We start from the raw sequence: 27927 nt of genomic DNA on the forward strand, positions 1-27927 counted from the left end.
TTCTTTCTTTCTTTCTTTCTTTCTTTCTTTCTTTCTTTCTTTCTTTCTTTCTTTCTTTCTTTCTTTCTTTCTTTCTTTCTTTCTTTCTTTCTTTCTTTCTTTCTTTCTTTCTTTCTTTTGGTGTTTCTTACTTTGTTGTGCATTTCTTTCAGTGTTTCTTTCGGTGTTTCTTTCTGTACTTCTTTCTGTGCTTCTTTCTTTCTTTCTGTTTCTTTCTTTGTGCATCTTTCTTTTTTGTGCATTTCTTTCTGTTTCTTTAGGTGTTTCTTTCTTTTTTGTGCATTTCTTTCGTTTTCTTTCTTTTGGTGTATCTTTCTTTCTTTCTTTCTTTCTTTCTTTCTTTCTTTCTTTCTTTCTTTCTTTCTTTCTTTCTTTCTTTCTTTCTTTCTTTCTTTCTTTCTTTCTTCATTATGATATCTGGACATTGTACCCCCTGTACCCCCCCAAAAAAAAAAAAAAAAAAAAAAAGAGGAATTATTGCTCATCTTAGAAGAGGTGTTCAAGTCATTGTATGTGTGGGTTAAGTTGTAATGCACTTTGCACTTTTGAATTAAGCATAAGATAAACCGAAAGAAAACGAGTGTCAAATATGCATTTTCAGACTCCTTTTGAAGAAATGATTTCTATTGTGTCTGTGTGTCATGTTACAAACATCTTGGCTAGTATTTCTCTGCGTGCACACGCTAACGCTCCTCTATCTGCCTGGTGAAGATATTTCAGTGGAATCAAGAGGCTTGTGGACCCCAGTACCACTTTCACCAGGGGATCCTGTGTTACTATCGCTGACCCAATTCTAATCCACTCCTGTCCAAAACTCTTGCAGCGCACCATTGTTTATATCAGCCGTCATATAGTTTCTCCATAACTCCGGTACCCCTAAGCTGTTTATTTCCTGTCAAAGAGTTTCAGTGACGTTGTGGTGTATAAATGTCTTGATCAGACGCAGGTGCGCGGTGTGGGAGGGACATGTGATCGGATTTGCTCCGGAGGCTGATTTTGACAGGGACCACCATGGTGCAAATCTAAACAAGCTAAAATGCCAGTGAAAGTGGCTCCAACTCTTTGTGACAAAATGAAGCAGTGTGGAATGGGTCACTGTACATGCACTTTTTTTATGATTTTAAATAATCACCCACAAATTTGTGCATTTTTCAAAACAGTGGTTAAAACACATGCTCTGTCTAATACATTAAGCCATGGTGCTCATATTAGCAACAGCAGTAAACAACTTGTGTCCTTTCTTACTCCTTTTTCCTTTGTATCGTGTCCTCTTCTACTGTACTATAAATAAAATTGAAAAATAAACAACTAAATGTATTGATTTCACCCAAAGCTGTATTGGATAAAGTAAAATTAACTGAATGAATATTGTTCAAACAAAACACAACAATCCATTTTCCCCTCTGGTATTTGTTTGCATATTTGTAAAAAAAAAAAAAAAAAAAAAAAAAAAAAAAAATTAAATAGACTGTAGGATCATCAAAGCTGATCAGTGAAGACTAAAGAGTGCTGTGGAAATTTCCTTCATTTGCTTCTTTATGACATCATCTCTATTTCCTGTTCCACCTAGATGTACTGATGGACCAAAGAGTTTGTGCTTATTTCTAGGCAGAAACTCAAGTCTGACTCAAGTCTTTTCTCATGCCTATGGAAGCTTGTTTTCGAAATGGAATAAAACAATTTAAAAGACAATTGCACAACTGCGAGAAAAAAAAAAAAAAAAAATTCTGACTTTATTTCTTGCAATTGCAAGTTTAAATCTTGCAATTCTGACTTTTTCTGACAGAATTGTGTTATATAAACTCACAATTACGAGTAATAAAGTTCAATTCTGAGGGGACAAAAGACTGACTTTTTTCTCAGAAATGCGAGTTTATATTGAGCAATTCTGACTTTATAACTCACAATTTTGAGTTTATATCATACAATTCTGAGGAAAAAAAAAGTCAGAATTGTGAGATAAAAAGTAGCAATTACCTTTTTTATTTTTTATTTAGTGGCAGAAACAAGCTTCCATGCACTTCCTACTATGAATGTTGACAAATTTAAAATAAATATTTTGCATAGGGGAAGGAACAGGACTTGTTCCCTTCACTCTTAATAAAACTAAATTTGTCTTTTGCACTTTTTCATTGGAAAAATGTTTTGTTTTCATTGAGCAGAAGCAAAAATGCAAGTTTAAAGTATTGTATGCTGCCTATAACTGTGAATAGCCCTCCAACATGGCACATTTTGTACTTGTACTCTGGCACTCATTTCAGTTCATGGGGCCTCTGCTAATGAGCTGATAATGTTGAATCAGGTGTGTTAGATATGGAAGCTGGAGTACTAAAGGACCAGCAACATTGATCTAACACACTCACAGCCTGGCCAAAGCTTGGCCTCTGAACACTCCAGAAAATGCATGATTTTCTTCTGCTTTTCATTGCCACAAATAATAAAATTAGAACGACAATACAAATAGGATACAATTACATTACTTAGTCAGCGATCAGAAATGCCTTGGTCTTGCACTGAACATTCAGTCCCTTTCTCTCTCTCTTGAAAACATTGCTGGACCCCATGGCTACATAATAGATCTGTCAGTTTTCTTAATCTGCTAGAAGACATTGAAACATGAGAGAGACTAAAAAATTAGGCCCTTTGTTTGTACTTTTAACTGTTGATTAGAGCTTAGTTTTAAAGCTGTCCAATAGCTAACTCTGTTCAGAAATCAGTTCATTGTGTTTTTGAATTTCATACTTTTCATACAGCATATTCTTTGATTCTGAAACTAATTTTAAGTTCAGCAGGACACTAGTTATGAGATTTTGCACAATGACAGGACACAATCAAGGCAGGTTTGGTTTTATTTGAATTGACACATTGTTCTTTGTTGTAAAGGTCAAAATAAAGTTAAATGTTGATGTAATGGCTGAATTCATGGCCAGTCCTGACTCAGACAAAACCCTGTCTAATAATGTGTTGATATGATGCTACATCACGGAAAACATACAGCAGTGAGCGGTTTAAAATACACCAAATATATATTTTTTTTAAATCATGGTTTGACCACCTTTATAAAATGTTACAATACAACAAAATGATATACATTCAGTATTCTTCATTGATTGTGTTCATGGTTATTTAAGCTACATGCGAATGTGAGATGACAAGTTTTTACACCATCCTAGACAAATTCACATACATGTATTCACACGCACATAAATTTGACAGTCAACAATATACAAACTGACTCAGTCCCACTTTTAAATGTATAAATGGACCTACAAATGTCCTTAAGTGCAAGTACAGGACAGAGAAATGTTCTTGTTAGCATAGGAAAATATGGCATACACAGATACTCAGCGATATTCTGTTTTCACTCAGCATGTTCAAAATAATGTTCAGTTTACCCTTGAAAACCTTGCCATGCCATAAAATCAACAGAGAGACAGCATGAAACAGCATGCGAAACAGCAAGCCTGCTTCTCAGCTCCTTCCCATTGTCTCTCTTGGGCTGTGCTGGGGAAAAAGAGGAGGTGTAGGGTGTTGCAGTGGTGGAGGGGGTGTGTATGGACTCAAGGCTTGTTTTGGGAGAAATCTGGAACCAATATGCTTCAGACAATTTCAAGAAAACTCTACAGCAGAGTCTTTGCCACTACCTTAGATCGAGCCCCCTCCTTATGACTCTGTCCTCCAATCACAACGTACATCGCCTTCCTGTTTCCTTTGAGTGGCTCCACCCCTCAACCAATCCACCTCTCAACCAATCGCTGATCAAAGTAGGTAGGGCTTTCGAAGACTTGGCCACTGGTCTTTATAAAAGACCTGACAACCCCAGATAGTGATTTGAGGTTTCAAGAACTGACCTACAGCTACATGACATACTGCAGAGACAGAGATTTTTACGAGCCCAGATGAATGGCCGTATAATCCGGCACCTTCTTGAGTTCGAAAAAAGCACGCTTTTTGCTTTGATTTGTTTTGCTTTACCTTGAAATTGCTCTTAGTCAAAGGCACTGGGCCATAAGTGAAGCAAAATAGGACAGAAGCACGGGATTGACAAGTAAAGGACGACGGACCGTCATGCGAGAGGAACAGTCTTGTGGCGACTTTCCCGAGGGTGGGGTCCTACCCAGCGAAGAGGAGCAAGACCGTCGCCCCAACAAGTGTCCTGTCGTCGTTGCGCCACCGACGGGTCCTCGGAAACGGCTGACAGGTCCCAAGAAAGAGCCTGGTGGACTCCTACCACAGGACGACAAAACTTCACTGGAAGGCCCGTCTACGCTGGCTCCCTCTGGCCCCAAGCGGCCCAAGAGGAGTTCACCCTCCTCCTCATCAAACTCTTCAGCCTCCCTAGTGCCCGCCGTAAGTGCAGTGTCACCTGTGCCCGGGCAACCATTCGAGGACCTCCACACGCAACGAGTGATCGCAAACGTCCGGGAACGCCAGCGCACGCAGTCCCTAAACGATGCTTTCGCCTCACTGCGGAAGATCATCCCCACGCTGCCTTCGGACAAACTGAGCAAGATTCAGATCCTCAAACTGGCTTCGAGATACATCGACTTTCTCTACCAGGTTCTCCAGAGTGATGAGATGGACGCCAAGCTGGCCAGCTGTAACTACCTGGCCCACGAGAGGCTGAGCTACGCCTTCTCCGTTTGGAGGATGGAGGGAGCTTGGTCCATGTCTGCCACTCACTAGACGTTCATCTGTTCCTAATTCTGCCCACCGACCCTACAGCCCTACAAAACTCCAGTTCCAACCAGCCTCTGAACTCTGAACCTGCATTCTGCCCGAGAGAAAGTGACTCTGATTATTAAATCTATTGCTGTCTATCCACTAGCTACGGCTTCAACTTCAACTTCAACCATCAACAGCCATTTGACTCCTGCTGCCATGACCTGACCCTGCCTAAAGCTGACCTCTGACCTTCCAACACAGATCTTTTCACTTTTTCTCAGAGCAACCCTCTACAGGTATGTCAGACCTCAAGTCAGTAAAATTAAGTGTTATTAATGAAATATGATAGCTGATATGAGCACATGGTTCTGGTTTATGTCTGGTTTATGCAAGTTTACGCTTTTTCACGAACAAGAAAATGACTTACTCATTGATTACGGACCTGTTGGGTTTATTTTATTACATACATCACAAGTGTTTGGTGAATTTAGGGGGTACATTTACCTAACCTCAATTTATGGTTTATGTGGAATCATGCATAATCAAACATTTACCCAAAACATTTGTTGAACTAATTTTTCAAAGACTATAGTGTGCATAATCTCAGTAAAAATATATATCAGAATTTATACAGACAGACAATATGGTGTTGATCAGGAAGCTCTATGCCCAGTTACAACAAGCCTGCTAAGTTAAGATATTACTTTCATTAATATAACAACCCATAAGATATCATTTTAAGGGCATAATCACTAAAGGTTTTCTAAAGGGGTTTGTTGTCACTGCCTTGCGGCCCTTAAAGTGGCTTGGACAGCACTGAAACTGAACCTATTTTTGTGGCTAGACATTTAACCAGCTGGAGTAGCTTTAACCCGCTGAACTGATGCTGTTGGTCTATTGAACAGTTAAGCAGTTTCAGAATCAAATGTACACAGCAAATTCAATAGACTGACAGAAAAAAATGCACATATATAAATGCAAAGTATGTTCAATGCTACATAAGGTTTCCAAGTGTTGTGCTGGTTTTTATCTTGACTGTATAATAGACTGAAAATCTGGTTAAAGATCTGAGAACATTAGAAGCAAATTGATTGTATATATTTTTTTTATTTTTATGTATTTATTTACTTTTTACTTGGAAAAGGTTTATAGACAAGACACATATTACTCTTAAGACAATCGTCTAAAGGAGGACATTTTTACAATGTGTTGGATATTAATGATTTTATTTTCCATATAATAATTCTTTGCACCAATAATCTGTTCTAAATGTTGTACTCATTTAAAATGGGTTAAATGTTATACTTTCAGATTTGGTCAAATAGTCATAAGACTGGACATTTGTCGATTTGTTTAAATGAGGGGGAAAAAGATCGAACAAAAATTAATGATTCAAACCCCACGTTAATGGTCTGAAGACTGATTACAATTTAAAATTAAATACATTAAAAAACATGTTGAATCTGTGAGATATTAGCCATTTTGAGAATACAGCATGTATATGAAACCCCTCTTTAATTCCAAGATTCAAAAATTTGCACGTATTGTTTCACAACAACACGTCTTGGAAGAAAAAGACATATTATTCTTAAAATTATTCTTGTCATGTGATTCATGTTTATTCTAAACACTTACTAATCAGGTGTATCTAAATATTACTCAGCACAACATTCACCTCCTGATATTTCACTGTTCATACATAGGCCTACTGGGGTAGCCTCTTTTTGGTTTTTGGTTTCATAGTATGTATTGTCTAAACCACCAGTATATTTAATATTCTGCAAATAACTTTTATCTTTATATATATATATATATATATATATATATATATATATATATATATATATATATATATATATATATATATATATATATATATATATATATATATATATATATAAATAAATAAATATATAATTATTATTTTTTTAAAGTTATTTTCTTCATAATTCTGCTCTGGACAATCATATATATTTTTAGATTTATAACAAAATTCATGTGTAACTAATTAAATGTTAGTACATAAGTAATAACAATGTAATTAATATAAATGTGTACTATATTCCACATATTCTGCATAATTTTCCACTGAGCTCTCAAACTGAGAACCAGGGGCCATGTGTTGCTATTAAAGATAACAGGGAACAAAGAAAAATCATTAAAGGAAAAGAAAAGTGAGTGAACAGGAAGCAGGGAAAGGTGGAGAGGACTCTCCTTTAGCCCACGGGTGTAAATCGCCCTCCCTCTGCCCTTCACGGGATCTCGTATCCAGTGTCGTGCAATCAGAGGCGACTGGGCCTAGACATGCAGGAACCTAATGATTGGAAACAGTTGTGGGGTGTTACAGAGGTGTGTGTCTATCAGTGTGTGTTTGTGTGTGTGTGGGAGAGAGATACATCCCATACAACACACACAAATACACACACTAATTCAGTTCTTTGATATATATCAGTTTGATGTTAACATACATGAAGAGGAAGATTTTAGTGAACATATGCGACTTTGTATCCATTTGATCCATACGATACTATAGATTTTTGGGCACTGCACACCGAGCTTGGAAATATTTTATCTGTATGGCTTTGTGTAATTTTAGGATGGTAAAATCCCCCTGTAAATCCAACTGAAACAACGGTATTCTGCAGCAATGTGCCAACAGTTAGCTGTGCCCAGGTCCAGACAATCTGTTCACATTTTTCACATTTTCTGCACTGATTTTGGGGGAAAATGTGCAGAATCTGTGAAATGGAGCAGAAACAACTCACCCTTATTGGTAGCTGTAATCAAATTAACTTAAATACTTAACAAAAGAACATATAGAACATCACTTGCCTGTTCTTCTGCTTCTGCTGTTTTTCTGTTGAGTGGGTTCTCACATTGTGCATTTAAATTACCAAGAAGAAAATCTTTGAAAATAACTTTAAGGTTCCAACTGGAATTAAATAAAAGGTGCATTAATCAATACATGGACCCTTTTACTTATTATTGTTGTTATTATTATTATTATTATGATAAAAGTATGTCCTTACGATCCATCTTAAGATTAATAATAGTCAACAGGCTATGTTCTATTACAAAGCCTTTAGCCACAATACAACTCAAAACAAAACAAAATCGCAAATAACTAAAATATTTTTAAAGACACTTCAATTTCAGCTTTGAACCAGTTTTCTGATTCAGGCCAGGCAATTATCATGATCTTAATCAATAAAAATGCATCTTCATGTATTAATATTTTATTTAAATTAGCATTTTTTTCATCCAGTCTTGATTGGCTAATTTGTGGAAAAATATCTGAGCTGTTAATGGAAACAATGTAAAAATGACTCTTTGTCAGGACTTATTTTGGGTTGTGGTTTACTTGGACTTGTCATATTCAGCACATACTGTTTTACTTTAGTAATGTCCTTCATTTATACGAGATGAGTCAACATGTTTGCCGGTGCTCATGGGAATGAATCCTTCGCTTTAGGGCTGTGATGACATGCAGATTCCAGCAAACTGATTGGGCAATTTAAATAAAGCAATAAATGAAATAAATTTATTGCTTTTAATTAAATAAATGAAGTAATCCAATTGCACCAATCCAAACAAAAACAATTTTTTTTTTTTTTTTGGTTAAATATTTTATCCTACTTATGTTTGACTTTCTTCTATGTTCATTTTCATTTTTAATCTTTACATATTACTTTACACAACTTTACATATGGTCTTGTGCATTTTAAATTAATTAAAATATAAAAATATTCCATGTAGTCTCAAAATTATTTTAAGATGACAAAAGCTGCATTCATAAGAACTATCAAAATATAAGACAAGCAAAATGTTAAATAATTTTAAATAGAGTATATAGCACCATGCATACATACAAATGACTATATTCTTGCAAATACTCTCAATATAAATTACTGTTTGATTCTTTTTTATTTCATTTTGAATATAAAGCACATTTCTGACATCTCCTCTTCTGTCTGTCTCAGCAGTATCCCACTATCCCAGAGGACATCATCCTTCAACATCAAGCCAACCACCTTTCCCTTCTCCTAATGGAGCTATACAACAAAATGAAAAAAAAAAAAGAAAAAAAAAAAAGACCCTCGACCCTCTAGAGGAATGGACACCAGGGGTTCCACATGAATCAAACTCTGGAAATGACTCTGATTCAGTGGCAGAGTGCTGATTTGAGATCAGTGTTCATTGACTTTGACTTTGTATGGACACACAGAGGCAGACATAAGGACTGTCATAAGGACTCTACATGTATAGCTAACCCTACCCTGACGGAAAAATGCTACGTAGACTCACTATATTCTCTGATATACAGATCCCATCATTTCAGAGTTGTTGCGCTTGTCATTTATGCTGTATATTAGCCAACATTATTGCTTTTGTGACAGTGTTAACAATGGTATATACCACATTTGTCTAAATGTATAAAGGTTGTTACGCATTTAAAAAAAAAATAAAGCTGTAAGATTAATTCTACAATATGATGACTTGGTGAATAGCAAATGCATAAAAGTAAGTTAGAGTTATCTGACAGTTACTTTACAATAAGTATGTTACTGCCTTTCAGCACAATAAAAACTGTCAAAAACTATTCTGAAGAATAATAAAACAATCAAATAACAACAAATGGCATTCGGGGAAAAAAAAAAAAAACCCTGAGAAAGTTTTAAGCGACGGATCAAGGTGTTCATGTTCTGCTAGTACGACTTCTTTAGGATCCAGACAGACACTGCTAATTACTTAATTAGAATAAAATGCTGGCTAAACTTGGTCTGCACATAAACTTGGCATTATCCTTTTTAGTTTGAGGCTTCAATAAATATATGTCTGGTTGGCAAGAAATAAGACAGACCGCCTCACCACAAAAGTGCCATGTTCTGTTGTTTAGTATGTGTAATTAGGTAAGGCAATTACAAGATGCATGTTTGAAGCTAAGTGCAAAACACACTGCCATAGTGGCCAAAACTAAAGCAGAAGCCTAAACATGTTACAATAGAAGGAACCAGAAATGATCATATGAACTACTGACGATCTATGGAAGATCCAGTGGCTTCAGGCTTTACTCTCTCTAGTTATTGAACAATTATTTCACATTTCTTTGGTTGTGTGCATGTGCAATACATAATTGTACTGGTTCATTCTTAGATGCTTCGAAAGATACATTAAAAGACAAAAAAAAATTATATGGCATCTCCTTTAAACAGTATAAGATGGTGAACACATTTTTTTGGTGAACAAATTAACAAATTCACAGTAACATCTGTATTTTTTGGTGGAGAATGCGGGCATTGTAGTTATCATAGTATATTTTTTTAAAGGCTATGTTAAAATAATAAAAAGATCCAGCCATAGATCTGAGTGAATTTTTGATATATAATAGAAAACACATGTATGTGCACATGTGACACATTTGATTCATTTCATTCAGTTCGCTGGTATTTGATGTTCAGACATTTTAGCAGTGGAATGTACAAATAAAAATGACAAAGCTGAACAAAATTCAGGCAAACAAAAAAATGCTTTTCATTTTAATTAGGAAGATAGAAACAGTACAAAATAGACATTCTTTTCTATACACAGAGAAACAAAAGAAATCGGAAATAAAAGGGGGAATCGTTAAGTACAGGAAGATTCGAAAGCATAATTTCTGTTATTCTTTGTTAAACAGATCCAGTTAGTGGGGTTGACAGGTGAAGTACTCTTCAAGGCACATAAGTGAAGTCTTTTGGTCGTAGGTAACTATTTACATTGTCCATACAACAAGGCGAAGGGGAATAAATGACAGAAATTAAGACGGCGCTGGTTTGCTTTTACAGAAGTGAAGACATCAGAACACGCTCTCCATTTTACTTCATAAAGGGTTTGGAGAGACAAGAGAATACAAGCGCTTTGAGAGGTATATCAAAACAGTACAAATGCACAAAGCTATTGTAAAAATACACCACTAAAATATAACTGTATATAAGACGAATATCAGTGTCCAAACTGCAACGGAATGTCAAGATCTGTTTGTAGTCACAGTCAGAACGGCCCGGCGAAACTGTCACTAAGTGCTGTCTAATTAAGTCATTAACCAAGGCGATTTCCGGTTTTTATCAATCGTTGAAGGTGAGCAGGTATGTTTTGTTGCTAGTGAAATGCAAGTGCACTGTTTGAAGTACTATAAATATGCAGCAAGATCGCCGCTAGTTCAGAGATTAGCTATGACTTCATTAATGGGTGAACGTCTGCATCTGCTCTATTTTACAACAGTCTTCATGGGGGTCTGATGGGCAAAGGCTACCCAGGGTCTTCATGAAAACCTCAGCCATATGAACACAACACATCAATAAATGGGAGGATGGTACTATATACATGGAATCATACAAACGCATAACTATCCACAGTGGTTTGGTACAAAAGAAAGAGGGATGAAGTAAAGACTCATTGGTCGGGAAGGTGCTGAGCACTTACAGCTGCAGCATTATGAAAATCTGTATAGGAATGCCTCTATTTCATGTTCGAAATAACAGCAAGTTGTCAGGTCACGATTGTTTCTTGTAGTGAATGCAAGAAAGAATGTTAACGCTGTATTTGGTTGTAAATACAGAGGTAAAGGGTTGTGCAGACTCAAAAAGATGAGATTTGGTCATTGTCATCCAAGTCATGCTAAAAATCCGAGCCGTCGGGGCGTTCATCAACCCAAAAGCACAACACTAAAGTCAAACAAGCACCATGAACTGTGCTACTAGTCCAATGTAATGTCCCGACCATCCAGGTAGCACACTTTCACTTTGAGATATTGATACAGCATGAGGATGATAACTTCCAGCGCATTATTCTCGGCGGTTTGACCTGTCAGGATTATGCAACCAGAACGTAGCCGACAAAATTTTGGCCAATCGTTTGTTTAGAAAGGCTAAATAAGTGATATAGTTTTTGAAACAGAATGTGCTGATGAGTGGCATGGTATTTGAAGAGGTCTGTCCATTTCGGTTAATATTTATTTCGGTTCATTGAAGATGGCGTAAATGTGAATCCCAGCGGCTGAGAGACATATTTAATATCACTATAAAGTTCATCCACACAACTGGTGTGAATTAGACATCTATGTGCAGGCTGTGGAAAACAGAACGCCATCCAAAAACAATGCATCCCTCGTAAAAAAAAAAAAAAAAAAAAAAAAAAACCTTCAGTAATTTCTAAGTGCACAGCAATGAAAGAAAATCATTAAATGCACACCATCTTTAGAAACGTCTCCTCCACAGGTTAAAATGCTGGTTATTTCCCTTGTCCAAAACAACAAAGATCAATGAAAAATACAGAATTGTTTTAACATTAAAGTGGCTTCGAGAGCCCATTCAAATGTCGTTTTGCGTTTTTGCTTGTGGTCAATTGAGGTTTGTTTGTGAATACAGAACAGACAAAATATATGACTGATAGATACACAAGCACACACATATAAAAATCATAATCATATTAGTTTGGTCTAAAGAAAGACTGATCTACTTTGCGTTATAGTTAGTCTAGGGAAAGTGTAAGCACTTCCTGTGTCCACGATATTAAAAGTACAGTGGTCATATGGATGCGACGTGTGTTTGCGTGCACAGAAATATGGACGTATATGTGTGTGTGTTTGGGGTGGGTGTGTGCAATTAACTTGCTGATAGCTGGTTTGTCCCTCTGGCCTTAAAAAACATGAGGCTTAACATTAAATCAGATACACAGAATCAGTACAAAGAAGTATCTTGAAGTATTCAAGTTTACAACCTTCATGCTGGGAATGCAGGTAGAATGAAACTGAACTTGACAAGAATGCAACTGTTTTTTTGCTTCACTTAAAAAAAAGAATGTTAAGCGTAAAACTAGATACAGAATTAGATCTTTTTTTTCCCCAGAGGTTTGGAAAATTTCACGGTTCACATTATGGAATGCACAGTGCAAAAAAAATTAAGATTTATAAAACCCACAGTTGTCAAGATCGTTATTTCTTCTTCTTCTTCTTCTTTAGTGGTTAAATTGGTTAATAGTAATGACATCATAGAGTGGAGCCACTTTGTGGTTGCCAGGTGCAAGGAAACCCCTCATTTTCTCTCAGCACTTCAATAGTTCACTTGTCAGGGGTAGTAAAGTGGGCTGCCTTTAAAAAAGGTTAAATAATCCTCAACCGTTCCCACAAATCTTGTTTCACATCTCCAGCTAAAGTAAATAGTCTCTTTTGAGGCACCAGAGGTGAATATTTGCGAGTTCTTGAGCGCATCCTTTTAGTGAATGTTAAAAACACACTAACGCACAAAGCGGCCTCATGCGTTCTAGTGTGATTGTTTGTGTGGTACTTGAAAGGAGACGATGATGTGGATCCCAGAGCCCCAAATGATCTGTAGCTGCGGGTTGTTAGCTTAGCCGTGCTGCGCTGGTGGTCAGTGTTGAGGTGGTGTCTTTGGGGGAGGGACCATGATGAGGAAGCCACGCCCCCCGAGGCACTGCTGGTCTGAGGCACGGCTCGTTCACATGATGTGGAGCGCCATTTGGTACTGGAGAGTTTTTCAGACAAGTAAAGACCTGGTTTAAAGGGAGTCTTCGTCGTGCTCCATGGGTTCATCAGCAAGGCTGTAAAAAAATTAGGTCTATGTTTAGCATCAAACAATGGATTTTATGTTCAAGAATGCATCAAAAGCATAATTTCCTACAGCAGTGAAGCCCACAGTAGATTAGAAGGGAAATGAGCACCTATGAAAACATTAGCCTGAATTAACTTGGATTGCAGATTAGCCCCTTTCTGCAAAAACAAAATCCTGTAGGAAAATCTGGCTTTACCCGAATTGTTTTGTGAGTAAATCCGGTAGTAGAATGTGGTTGTCACACCCTGTGTTATTTTAGTAGTATTTATATATTACTATAGTATAGCTTTTATATATATTTCATTTTAATTTTAGTCATTTTATTATCTGCTTTTGTCATTTTTATTATTTTTTAGTTTTAGTCTTGTGTACAGAAGAAGATGAAGCACTATTGAGGAGTGACAAATTATATTAATCACATTTAGCAAAATTTGGTCATCAGAACGCACCTTTTGTTGGTCAAGACCCCCACAGAGAGGGACGCCATCGCATTCACTGTGTCTGTTTCCTCACAGTCTTTCCTCTGGGCACCCAGAAACGACATACCCACTGTGCTCACCAACGGCTTGAGGGACGACCAATACTGACCTGAGACAGAGGAAGAGACTTGACTGTTAACAGACAGGACGACAGGCATACTGGCATCAAACAATTAAAGGAAAAATTCACTCAGAAATATCAATTCGGCCATTATTTACTCTTCTTAATGTCATTCCAAACCTGTATGACTGTTTTTTCTTTTTTTTTTTTAAAGAGAATCACAAAAAAGATCTTTTGCAGTATGTCAAAGCTGCTCATTTACATAAAATGAAACTGCAGAAAGTACGAAAAAAGTAACCACAAAATAGTGTATACGACTTGTTTTTTTTGTAAAGACGGTAACACTTTACAATAAAGTTCATTAGTTAACATTAGTTAACTACATTAGTTAACATGAACTAATAATGAACTGCACTCATTTAGCATTTGTTAATGTTAATTTCAGCATTTACCAATTCATTATTAAAATCTTGTTAACATTAGTTAATGCACTGAACTAACATGAACAAACAATGAACAACTGTATTTTGATTAACTAACGTTAACGAAGATTAGTAAATACAGTAACAAACGTATTGCTCATGCTTAGTTCATGTTAATACTTTAACTAATGTTTAACTAACGAACCTTATTGTAAAGTGTTAACGAAAAGACTGGAATTTAAAGGGACAGTTCATCCAAACATTAAAATTTTGTCATCATTTACTCACACTCATTTCATTCCAAATCTATAAGATTTTTTTGTTAATCTTCAACACACAAATGGAGCTATTTAAATGAAACCTGAGAGATTTATGTTCCTCCACTGAAAGTCAGTCCAAGCAACCAAAACTTTGATGAACAGATTTAATTTAGGCTTTTATATAAACATTGATCAACACACATAAATTGAGCACATCAAATATAATAAACAGAAGTTCAAACATGCTTGCTTGACTTGCAGGTCTGCTCTTGCACATCAAGCAAGTACGGTTGAGCTTCCGTGACATTAGAGAACTATGGTGGAAGGAAAGATAATGACGACTTTTTAGTCGGTTCCTCAAACAAACATATTGTATGACCTCAGAATATACACTACCTATAGCCTCACATAGACCAGTGTTGAGTAAGTTACTCTAAAAAAGTAATGAATTACATCTTCAACAGTGTAATTAGATTACTGTACTAATTATTTATTACTAATCACTTTCTAAATCTCATATCAACGTTGACTAGTTGAACAAAACAAAAACATGAAATGGCTCTCTTAAGTCTTTCAAATAAATAATTTAAATTTGCATTAATTTGCATATTCTTGAACTGACCAAAGTATTTAAAATTAGAAGGTTACTTAAAAAAACTCACATTTTAACATTTGATGTTAAATTTTGATGTTTAATCCACTATTGTTTTATATCAAATTGTTGTATTATAGTCTATACCATATTTAATGCAATTACATCTGTAACTAAATTACAGAGTAATCCCTTACTTTACTTTTTCAAGGGAAAAGTTATTAAAGTAATTATTTACTTAGTAAAGAATTACACCCAGCATTGATATATACTACATTAAACAAAATAATATTGGTGCTTTTCTCTCCTTATTGGAGCTTTACCGAGTAAATCACTGTACATATAAAAAGAGCAGCTCAGACATTCTGCAAAAAATTTCCATTGTGTTCAGCTGAAGACAGAAAGTCATACAGGTATGCAAAACGTGAATGACAACAGAATGTTGACTGCAGGCAGATAATCACAATAACACAGAGAAAGCGTGAGAGAGCTAGTGTACGCCACGTAGTGTGTCCCGTACCGTTGTTTTTATTGGAATATTTTGGCAGAGCTGGAACCATGTGGTGAAACGTAGATGATCATGATTATAATTAATTACAAAGAATTAAACAAATGTGTGCTACCAGGAAGCCAGTGCATTTCAGGATAATTAGAGGCAGACTTGAGACGAGAGCGGCGAGAGACACTCACTCTGTATTTGTAGAACTCTCTGCAGTGAAAGCACTCCGTTGGCATTGGGCGTCTGCAGTAGAGTCGACTCAGGAAGAGGCTCCTAACAGAAAACCAGATGAAAAGCGTGTTTTTGTTATTCCTTTAAAACAAAGAGCACGTCATACAAGGCTTTGCCAGAAAGGTCATGTTAACACCCTTACATAACAAGACTGCTCAGAATTTGTTAATGGCAATTTTATAACAGGATTATAAAGGTATAATAAATGTGTTATAAAGTATTTGGACAGATCATGTATGAAATCTGACCTCCCGCCCCAGCAGAGCACTGACACAGGCCTCAGAAGCATCACATATGGCTGTGAGGTCGTGACCTCCCTCTAATGCTAGAACCACGCGTCCTCCTGCTAACGTCATCAGCTGCCGAGTCAAAATCCCAAAACCTGCAGAGAGACCAATAACAGAATTATCGGCACAGTCCAAACACAAGCTTTTCTGAGACCGCAATTTATATAAATTAATTTGATGTATTCATATCCATCATTCATAAGATGTTAACAGAAATATCCTACATTTAGCAGTGACTTTGTATCCTCCTAAAGGAGCAGGGTGTCCTTCTGCAGCATCAAACCCTGAAGAGACCAACACCACGTCTGGGGAAAACTCCTGAGCAATGGGCATCACCACCGTCCTAAACATCAAAACAATGCATAGACAACGCTTAGTTAATATTTTATCAGTGATGGCTGCTCATAGGTAAGACTGCATTAGTATCTTTATGCAAGAACAATTTCAAAGCATAAACCAAGAGAGGCTTAAATGGTTAGTTCACCCAAAAAAAATGGCAATTCTCTCATCATTTACTCATACTCATGTCATTCAAAACCTAAATGATTTAAGAAGTTCTTATTCATTTATAATCTTTACCTGTTAACCTAAACTTGAAACTGAATCATAAACAAATCAGTCAGACTGCTTTTGTGAACCTGGATCAACGGATTCATTAAAAGATCCAACTCAAAAGAATGATTCGTTCATACTTCTCTCATGAACACGGCAACAAAAGCCAGGGCACATGTCAAGATTGAATAACAAATTAAATTTCAGTCTGCTCCTGGCTTCAGAAGAATTGGAATAAAGTGCATGAGTCATATGGACTGCTTTTATGATACTTTTATGATGCTTTTGGATCTGATTTGAAGCTTCAGTGACCATTCATTGTAATTACACGGAAAAGCAACCAACTACATTCTTAAAAACATCTCCTTTTTTGTCCCAAGAAGAAGAAAGTCGTGGGGGAGAGTAAATGAATTTGCATTTTAATTTTAGGTAAAGTGTTCCTTTAAGGGGTGTTCTGAAGCATAACAAATATTATATTTTTAATGAAATGCAGGCAATATAAATATTACAAAATACACAAAAGCTCGATAAATAGTCACATTTATTATTAATAATAAGCAGAATTGTTCCATATTACTTTTATTCTTATTCTTTTGGGTGTATTTCTCAGATTTACATTAGTTCTAATCAAAGCCTCCACAGAAATATGTTTCATGTGAGATAAAAAGACTGAAAAGAAGAAAAAAGTCCAGTGGCGTTCCTGTTACAGTTGACAAATTCTACAAAAATTAAGCTGGCCAAAGCACAGCGTGACAATCCCAATGACTAAAGTGTTTGAATTAGGTTTTGTTAATAACCGCCTCGCTCTCTCTTCCTTCCTCGTCTCCCTCTTTCTTGCGCTCGGAGGACGCCAGCCCTGCCAGCGATTTTGCCTCTTGAGCGCATCACCGGCGAGTTCAAAGCGACCGCCGCTGCATCTGGTTCCCATTTGGAGCTTGTCGTTCTCCTCACGTCACTGACAGCCCGCCATCTGGGAGCCATTTGCCTTAATTACCCAGGATCCTCCACTACTCTCCCCCCCTCTCCGCCTACCCTCACCGTTGTTACCAACTCCGCCTCCCCTCTAGACCAATAAAACTACCCACGCTCCCCTGTGTGGAGAGGAACAATTTTAGTTTGGGTGGAGGGAAAGAGAGAGAGCGCAGCATTCATTAAAGACCAATAAAAGGACGAGAAAGAGTGTACAAGACACAGGAAGTCAAGGAGAGACAGGCTGGTTAGAGGCATAACATTCTGAAAACGTTCAGTCCTGAAGATCTTAAAGGTCTTTTTAGACGCCCACCCACTTTCACACAGGGATCCTGGTTAGCGTGTGGTTAGCAATGCCTCTCTGGACCAAAACCAAAAACCTGAAGCAGGCTTCCTTCAAAAATGCTAAAAACCTTTAATAAAACCACCCACCAGCGGCAATTAAGTTGCATGTGGAAGTGGCCAAGCTTGAGTTTGATCCCAATGCAATGAAAAAGCTGGGAATCATTTGAAGCCCTGCAAGTGTTTCAGACTACAATAAACACCTTGACTGATACAGGTTGGCAGTCGCCAGAAGGGGATAGTCCTGTTTAATTCTTGATCTCAAAGGTCTCAGTGCAAATACTAGTGCACAAGAACAAAGAAGAGAATCCAATGTTATATGAAGGACGCCCACAGGGAAGAAGACCTGGTTCTTGGCAAAACTGATGATGGAATGTCAAATGCTTCTTCCTGAACCCTGACCTGATGATGAACGGGCCATGTAAAGACTTAACAAGACATATGAAGTGGATGGTGGTGTGGTTGTGGTTATACTTCTGGACCCCGTATGATCCAAGAATAGAAAAGTTACTGTGTTCCCCAACAGCACTGTGCCCTTCACACAGCACTTAACACCTGCTTACTCCAAAGACAGTCGGTGCATCCAAAATTGCATACTGAGTAGATACCACATTAAGAATATGAACTTTGCGACCATTAAAAAAGTATGGGTTTCACTTTATTTTGATGGTCTCTTTAACACATTCTGTCGACTACAAGTAACGTTGCATCTACATGTCTAACTCTCATTAGTGTATTAGTAGACTTAGGGTTAGAATAAGTTGACATGTACTTGCAAAGATACTTCTAGTCAGTAGAATATCTGAGACCATCACAATAAAGTGTGATATTTGATACCAATCATTTATTTGAAAGCCATGTTTCTAGCATTTGTAAAAACCACATTCTTCCATCTTAAAAATATATCTAAACTATGACATATGCTCTCAATGACAAATGCAGAAAAGTTAGTTCATGCATTCATGACCTCAAGTCAAGATTACTGTAACTTTCTACTGGGTGGTTGTTCTGCTCGCTTGATAAATAAACTACAGCTGGTCCAAAACGCAGCAGCTAGAGTTCTTACTAGAACCAGAAAGTATGACCATATTAGCCAGATTCTGTCAACACCGCATTGGCTTCCTATTAAACATCGTATAGATTTTAAAATCTTGCTAATTACTTACAAAGCACTAAATGGTTTAGCTCCCCAGTACCTGAGCGAGCTCTTAATGCATTATAATGGATAGTCCTTCACGTTTATTGCAATCTCAGAATTCTGGCCAGTTGATAATACCTAAAATATCAAAATCAACCGCAGGCTTCTCCTATTTGGCACCTAAACTCTGGAACAATCTTCCTAGCATTTTTCAGGAAGCAGACGCACTCTGTCAGTTTAAATCTAGACTAAAAATGCATCTCTTCAATCTGGCATATACATAACACATTATCAATTTATGTTTTCAAATCCATTAAAGGATTGTTAGTCTGCATAAATTAGGCAAGCCGGAACTGGGAACACTTCCCTATAACACCAGATGTACTCGTTACATCAGAAGAAGAATGGCATCTACGCTAATATTAGTCTGTCTGTTTATCCCGAGGTCAATTGTAGTCAGTTGGATCCGGGCCGTATCCACATCAGATGGAGGACCTGCTTCTAGACACGACCACAACGCATCCCTGAAGTGTGAGCGAAGTGTCAAACTCAGTATAGTGTTCAGGGTGTCATAATCTCAGGTGATAAATTGAACCAGTCATAGTAAAGTTCTTCGGCAATGAACCCTTTCTTGATGTTTTAGCTAAAAACATTTTACACACTGCTACTCTAGCATCATGTTGAAATCAGCAAATATACCACATTAAATAATCATGGTGTCTTCCAATGTCCAAAATTCATTTATTTATGTGAAACTGATCCATATCTTCAGATACGACATGGTTTATATGAACATATTTCCAGGGAATACTGTCCCTGTTAAAGTGATCCCCTGAGTTAGTTGAGAATATCAAATAACAAAGTTAAAGTATACCTGAATGCGGCCAGGTACTCTGCATCGCCCATGGGAGGATCCAGTCCACCGGTCCACGCCACATTAACGTTAAAACCCTCACCGGCACCAGAACCCACCTGGGACGAATCAAACATGACGGCACTGCTTTTAAACACTGAAAACACTCCATTCACTGTGATCCTTTTTTGCTAAAGGCCATGATGCATGTGAGTTTATAGTGATTTACAGCAATAATTAAGAATCTCAACCAAAGAGTGTTGTATTTGGTAATCACTGATCTTTGCGTACTGACCTCTGCCGGTCCACCACTTCCGGGGAAGAAGTTTCCATTGTCGTAGCGATGGAGGGAGACGTAAAGGATGCTGGGGTCATTGTAGAAGATTTCCTGGGTGCCGTTGCCATGGTGAACGTCCTGAATGATTGATGCCGAAAAAAGATCAGGTTACAAAATTGTTTACATTCAGTACACAAAGGAACACTACAGCAAGTGAAAAAGCTAGCACTAAGACGTTTAACTTTAACACTTTCTTTTATTTGTAAGCATTTTATTTTATTTGTATTTTGGTTGCTGTTGAGTTAACATTAGCAGTACCTTTGTTTTTGGCCCAAAATCTGGAAGTAATTTGTTGAATGATTCAACAGTTCAACCGTACCGTTTAAAAGTTTGAATCAGGTGCAAATCAGTTCAATTGATTCTTTCGAAAACAATATTTTCAATTAGGTTTAATTGAAAATATCCCAGAATAATTGTAGAATTTTTGCAGTAATCAACTAGCATTGATAGCCAACTCACATACAGTTTAGTATATTGGTAATGTATCGGTAATAAGACAATACTAGCTATTTTATATTTATTAGATATTGTGTACTGTATGTAATGTGGATATATAATTTCTTTATTTTTCATTCTGTACATTACTCTGTTGTGATGCCCGAATTTACTAAAAAACTCTTTTATTGTTTTAATCTGTATAATAGGGATAGTCTAGATATATTAATAGATTTTCAATATTAGCCATCATATCAGTTGCTTGACATAACATGAAAATAATTCTTCTATTAAAAAATAATTGTTTTATGGTTTTCGGACAGAATTTGCATGCCCTGAATCGAGAGCTCTCACCCAGTCAACGATGAGGATTTTACTGGCACTGAGTTTCTGCTGGAGCTGCTTAGCAGCGATCGCCACAGAGTTGAAGAAACAAAAACCCCTAAGAGACAGAAAGAGATTAAGTGAGGTCTCCCACATTAAATACCATCAATTATTGGAAACGAAACAACAAAACTATGTAGTAGTAGTACACAAACAAATATTCTCACGCAACTGAACTCAGCGGATGTGCAATTTTATCCTAACAGACTGAAAGAAAGTCTTGAGGTATAGTCGAAAAGCATTTAAATATGGACATATACACAAATATTAAACATGGAAACTTCAAGCAGATGATAAGACATGCACTGGGAAGTAAGGGAGCGAGGTGAAACGCTGAGAAATTTGGAAAGAGCAAACTCAGCAGGGTAATAACTTCTAAATAAATCAGCGTCTTTCCTCCCGTTCCCTCCAAACCTTCATTATCAAGCCATAAATATCCACACACACGGACAGGCGTGCTGACGCTGCAACACACGCCGAACGCGAGGTGACAGAGTGCACATGTGCAAACAACACCCACGTCAGACAAACACTACACTCCTTATTCCACACTCTAGCCATCAACACACATGTACAGGAAGAAGAATTTCACTCATGACCACAATAAATGAACCCAAACTCACATGCACAATATACTGTACATTACCAAGCACTCACATTTATTACTATTTTATGCATTCCTTTTATTTGAAGAAATCTTTAGTAGACAGAATATTTTAAATATTTGTTTAATGGCATCTTTTTACAAATGAAGACCAGGATCACAGATACTGCTACTGCTACTGATGTCTCTATGAAATGTATTTTTTTTAACATTAATTCAACATTAGAGTATAACGGAAAGTGTTTAAGTAATTAAGTAATTTAAGTAAACTTAAAACAATCTTCACATAAACCCATTATAATAAATGTCATATTTACCTGTGGCCTTAGAAATATAGGCCTACAGAAATTGAATAACGTTATCAAACACTTTACAGTCTCAACTGCATAAATTATAAATTAAATATATAGTAATCCTTATTAAAACTACAATTTTCTCTGGAATCTATGTTCTTTGATTAACATTAATGACAGACATCACAGCAACTGGTTTATTAGGCCACTGTCACTTTAAGAGTCGCCGCCGCTGAACATGAACATCTCGTTTTCTCACAACTCTTTACGGTCAATTAAGAAATGATTTAACTAAATTAAGACTGCTCTTATAAGGATACTCGACAAACGGGCAACCTGTCACTCACATGAGATCCACCAATAGCAAACCACAACCATACACTCGGTTCCACATGGAGAAAATCAAGTCCCACCCTATTTTGTTCTTGTTGGAGAAGCCGTTTCACTTGCATATATGTCACAATATGGAGGAAAATATCGCAAGTTCTGTTTCATGCCGACTGAAAACAAACTCAAGCAATGTACAGAACAGTTTCTGTATGTAACAGCCAGACTTACATGGGGTTTGACGGGTCTGCGTGATGTCCTGGTGGCCTAACCACAGCAAAGCCGTTCTGAAACATGGAAACCAACATGTCATTAACTGCGCATTTACCAGTCGCCTCGCACACAGAAATGATGTTTTCACCAAACTGCTTCAACAAACGGGCCACCACTTTCAGTTAAAGCAATAAAGCCATTTCCCTGAAACATCCCCTATAACCTTCATTAAGTTTAATTACCAGCAGGGGATTTGAGTGATTGAACCATTCCCTCATGGTCGTTACAGTTTTCCACGTCTTAATCAGTTTGCTACTTGGTTCATTTTTATTTGAAGTAATGGTAATTACAAAGGCTCTCTGAAAGGAAATGAGGACTTGATTCTGATTGGTTGACACATGATCCAAGAGTGTTGACTGAAGAAAGCTACTAAAGACATATTTAAAACAGTTCATGTGACTACAGTGGTTCAACCCTAATGTTATGAAGCGACAAGAATACTTTTTGTGCACCAAAAAAACTAAATAATGACTTTTTTCAACAATTTCTAGTGATGGGCGATTTCAAAACACTGCTTCATGAAGCTTCGAAGCTTTACGTATCTTTTGTTTCAAATCAGTGGTTCGGAGCATGTATCAAACCGCCAAAGTCACGTGATTTCAGTAAACGAGGCTTCATTATATCATAAGTGTTTCGAAACGTTTCAAAATTTCACTGGTTCACCACTGGGGGGGCGATGATCTCTGTGAACCCATGAATCAAGTCTACAGGTTTTACCTGATCTGTGATCAGTTTTATACATTTGTAGATGTTTTAGTTAGACATTAGTAGGCCTATAATTAAAAAGAATAATAGTAGCTAAACAGCTAAACAGGCCAATAAGAGATTATTAACTACTTTTATTCTTTCGTGTTCTGAAATCATGTGACTTTGGCAGTTTGATACACGCTCTGAACCATTGTTTCGAAACAAAAGATTCGTAAAGCTTCGAAGCTTCATGAAGCAGTGTTTTGAAATTGTCTATCACTAGAAATTGTTGAATAAAATCAACAATTGGAGCATAAAAAGTATTCTCGTTTCTTCATAACATTTAGGCTGAACCACTGTAGTCGCATGGACTGTTTTAAATATGTCTTTAGTACCTTTTTGGGCACTGAAAGTGTAAATTAACTTGCTGTCAATGGAGGTCTCACTGAGCCATCGGATTTCATCAAAAAAATCTTCATTTGTGTTCCAAAGAGGAACGAAGGTCTTGCCACAATAATTTTTATTTTTGGGTGAACTAACCCTTTAATCACTGTATTTATCACATTGCATTTCTCATTCGGCTTTACAGCAAAGCAATCTGGGGCAATAATCAAACAATCTCTCTTCTCTCTCATATGTACCAAAGTCATATCAGTGAATCATTTTAGTGAATCAGTTTGTTTGCATGGATGCACCGGTCATGATTTAGTGATTAATTTCGACCCTTGCATCGAAATATTTAGGCTACTGAGGTCTGTCACAACATTGAAACCTCATTCTTGTTTTATTACTTATAAAATGTAATGATTTTCAATGCTCTAATTTAGATGTTTCTTGCCAGATAATGTCTTTAAGAATTAAATGGTATAATCAGATAATTACACATCAATGCAGATAAACAGCTTCAATGTAATTAGTTGTACATGCTAATGTTCAAAAGTTTGGGCTCATTAAGATTTTTTTAAAGAAATAATACTTTTATGCATCAAAGATGCATTAAATTGACAATAAACCCATTTATAATGAAATATTTATATTTTAAATCAATTGTCTTCTAAAAAAAAACATGGTTTCCACAAAATTATTAAGCAGAACTGTTTTCAACATTGATAATAATCAGAAATGTTTCTTGAGCATCAAATCAGCATATTAGAATGATTTCTGAAGGATCATGTGACTCTGAAGACTGGAGTAATGATGCTGAAAATTCAGCTTGATCACAGGAATAAATTACATTTAGATATATTCACATAGAAAACAGTAATTAGCTTAATGACTTTGTTAAATAAGGGTCTAGGTGAGCTACTCTAAATTATTTGTAGCTTTGCAGCTGTAGCTTCTTCAACACTGTGCATATTTTTATCCTATTTCCAGGTTTGTTTCAGTACTAGGTTGCGTTGTCAAAAACTAGTAACATCAGAATGGGCTTTTTCTAAGCCAAACAGTAGGTAAAGAAGTCGTTGCACACCTGAGAAATGTTTTGACACATATACACAGGTGGTAACTAGGACTGCAGACCATTGCATTACTGAAAATGAATTATCAATAATACAATGGTCCATTGTCGATTATTCTGTACTCATTCTATCTAATAAGAAGCAGCTGACCTACTGTACTAAACAGATGCCTAAAATCAATAGATTTTTGTATATTGTTCTGAACCGACCTTGAGCTCTCCTTTAGCCACTCTGAAGGCCAGCTCCGTCACGCTCCCGGCCGCCATGCGAGACGCTGTGGAGGTGTGCATCTCGTTCCAGATGGTGTCGTTGTCCACCTGTCCAAACACAAGCAAAGAGCTCTGGTGAAGGCTAAAAATCTGTTGATCTATTTATTTACTCCACTTAAGAGTAACCAATCCGTTCATAAACAAAAGTGCTTGGCTCAGTGATTTATGTGCATGTAAACCCGAGTTAACACATGATTTTGAGAAGGTTTCACAGTGTGCGCCTCCACCCAAGCCCTGGCTCACGTAATCCCTAAGCGCCGCGCACATGACGAATAATCTCTGTCAGTCACCCATTCTGCCAGAATAAAATGATGTAGCTGAATTGTCTTGGCGTACACTAGCACATTTATCATTATGACAGCCATGATCAGCGTTCATAAATCTGCAAAGCCGCAAACAGCGGTTCAAGTGAAGGGCACGGCTGCACGATGCCAGCGTTACATGCTGTGCGACGGGCACTTACGGAAAGTCTGCTCGTAAACTGACGAAACAGAGATGTGCTCGTCAACAACCGCAGACAACAAGACGAGGTGGAATTTGTACTCATATTTTAACGATCTCATTTTTAACCCACTACTTAAACCCATCAGTAAACTGTCCGTAATCCTATTCACATAACAGATGAATGAATAACCAGCTGTACGCGTTCATACAGATGTGAACGCTGGAGAATTATGATGAAATATGTTTACCCAACCATATTTGTATAAAGATCACTCATGCTTGCAAAAGTATTTAGATGCTTATTTTTGTTGTAAGCATCCACAAGGCGAAGTGTGTGTTACAAATTACAGAACATAAACTGCATTTCAAGAATACACTAAAAGAAAGAGGCTAGAATGACCGACACTATAAATAGATTTCCTGTTATGTGTCATACTAATGCTATGTTTAAATATTCTTTGTGTGTGGTCTACATATTGCCATAAACACAGCCTCTCATCGCTGCGCCGGTTTGCAGATTACACGCATTATCATATTGGAGAATGACAAAGGCCTAATATGTGATATTTTGAGCTAGATCAACTTGTTCAGTTGTTCTTATCTGTGCAAAACTTGCGGACATAATGCTAATACACTAGCGCTCAAAAGTCTGGGGTTGATAATATGTTTTTGAAAGAAGTCTCTTATGCTCACCCACACTGCATTTATTTGATCAAAAATACAGTAGTATTGTAAAATATTTTTATAATTTAAAATAACTGTTTTCTATGTAAAAATATTTTAGAATGTAACTTATTCCTGCTAAATTTTCAGCATCTTTACTCCAGTCTTCAGTGTCACATGATCCTTCGGAAATCATTCTAATATGATGATTTGATGATCAAGAAACATTTCTGATTATTATCAGTGTTGATTAATATTTATGTGGAAACAGTGATTTTTAATGGATAGAAAGTTAAAAAGAACTGCATTTGAAACAGCATTTTTTAGTTTTTATTTGAAATATAAATTTTTTATAACACTAAATGTCTTTACTGTCACTTTTGATCAATTTAATACACCCTTGATGAAGTAAAAAAAAAATGTACTGACCTCCAAACCAAACGTTTGAACAGTAGTTTGTTGTAGCGGTTGCTAGGGTGTTACACTGACTTATAATCTGACTGGTTGCTAATTGCCATAGCAACCAATTGGATTATATTACTATTGTTTTTGGTAATTGTACGCTCTTGCATAGTCTTTAGCTTTTTTCACACACTGCCAAGGAACAGATAACCTATTATAACTATTGGTCTACCGTTATGTATTTTGGAATATTTCTCAGAGAGCAGGGTGGCTGATATAGGCCTATATGATATCACACTATTTCACTTAAAGATAGCAAATAACACATGCATAATTCCAAGTGAAATGTATATTTATTTTATATCATATTTACTAAAATAATTATAAATAAATTTGAAAATGAATCAACTTGACAATCAGTTTACTTATTTAAAAAATAAATCTGTAAAATAAACACATTCATCATTCGGTAACCCTATAGCATTTTTGGGTAACACTTTACAATAAGGTTCATTTGTTAACATTAGTTAAAGGTGCCCTAGAATCAAAATTGAATTTACCTTGGCATAGTTGAATAACAAGAGTTCAGTACATGGAAATGACATACATTAAGTTTCAAACTCCATTGCTTCCTCCTTCTTATTTTTAAATTTGTTTAAAAGACCTCCGAAAAACAGGTGAATCTCAACATAGCACCAACTGTTACATAACAGTCGGGATCATTAATATGTACGCCCCCAATATTTGCATATGCCAGGACATTTTCAAGCCATTACACAAGGGAATCATCAGACTAGGTAAGCAAGCAAAAACAATAGCGAAAAATGGCAGATGGAGCAATAATAACTGACATGATCCATGATTACATGATATTTTTAGTGATATTTATGAATTGTCTTTATAAATGTTTCGTTAGCATGTTGCTAATGTACTGTTAAATGTGGTTAAAGTTACCATCGTTTATTACTGTATTCACGGAGACAAGAGAGGTATCGTTATTTTTATTTTTAAACAGGGCAGGGAGTGCGCGATTTAAAGGGACCGCAGCCTGCATAGTTAATGATGCCCCAAAATAGGCGGTTAAAAAAAATTATTAAAAAAAATCTATGGGGTATTTTGAGCTGAAACTTCACAGACACATTCAGGGGGCACCATAGACTTATGTTACATCTTGTAAAAACTGGTTCTAGGGCACCTTTAATGTATTAACCTATGTATTAACCCAATGAACAATACATCTGTTACTGTATTTATTAATCTTCGTTAATGTTAGGTAATAAACATCCAGCTGTTCATTGTTTGTTCATGTTAGTTCACAGTGATAACAAATAAAACTTTAGATTTTTAATAATGCATTAGTAAATGTTGGAATTAACATTAACTAAGATTAATA

At 36.5% G+C, this 27927-nt stretch overlaps 2 protein-coding genes across 5 annotated transcripts in view; one reads left to right on the forward strand and one right to left on the reverse strand.

Annotated features, from left to right (window-relative positions):
- Positions 1-3850: 3850 nt before the first annotated feature.
- twist3 lies at positions 3851-10117 on the forward strand. 2 transcript variants are annotated; one of them, XM_067371796.1, is made up of 2 exons: positions 3851-4961; positions 8646-10117. In XM_067371796.1, the coding sequence occupies exon 1, from the start codon at positions 4069-4071 to the stop codon at positions 4684-4686; it is 618 nt and encodes a 205-aa protein (XP_067227897.1). In that variant the 5' UTR covers positions 3851-4068; the 3' UTR covers positions 4687-4961; positions 8646-10117. The 2 variants fall into 2 exon arrangements, with proteins under 2 accessions (XP_067227897.1, XP_067227898.1); XM_067371797.1 differs by having other exon boundaries at positions 8649-10117.
- A 62-nt stretch (positions 10118-10179) lies between these two features.
- Positions 10180-27927, reverse strand: part of hdac7a (histone deacetylase 7a) — a 110916-nt gene continuing 93168 nt past the window's right edge. For all 3 annotated transcript variants that reach the window (XM_067372473.1, XM_067372472.1, XM_067372474.1), the window contains exons 17-26: positions 24966-25073; positions 22571-22626; positions 21086-21173; positions 20255-20374; positions 19981-20078; positions 16330-16448; positions 16067-16200; positions 15779-15860; positions 13724-13862; positions 10180-13263 (exon numbers count right to left, since the gene is read on the reverse strand). In XM_067372473.1, coding sequence (XP_067228574.1) covers positions 13221-13263; positions 13724-13862; positions 15779-15860; positions 16067-16200; positions 16330-16448; positions 19981-20078; positions 20255-20374; positions 21086-21173; positions 22571-22626; positions 24966-25073 — 987 coding nt within the window. In that variant the 3' untranslated portion in view covers positions 10180-13220. The remainder of the gene's footprint in view (positions 13264-13723; positions 13863-15778; positions 15861-16066; positions 16201-16329; positions 16449-19980; positions 20079-20254; positions 20375-21085; positions 21174-22570; positions 22627-24965; positions 25074-27927) is intronic.

Source organism: Chanodichthys erythropterus, chromosome 20 (assembly GCF_024489055.1).
Source record: "Chanodichthys erythropterus isolate Z2021 chromosome 20, ASM2448905v1, whole genome shotgun sequence".
Taxonomy (NCBI): domain Eukaryota; kingdom Metazoa; phylum Chordata; class Actinopteri; order Cypriniformes; family Xenocyprididae; genus Chanodichthys; species Chanodichthys erythropterus.

Excerpts from the sequence above, each read along its gene's own strand:
- twist3 (XM_067371796.1), top strand. The coding sequence starts at position 4,069 with ATGCGAGAGGAACAGTCTTGTGGCGACTTTCCCGAGGGTGGGGTCCTA.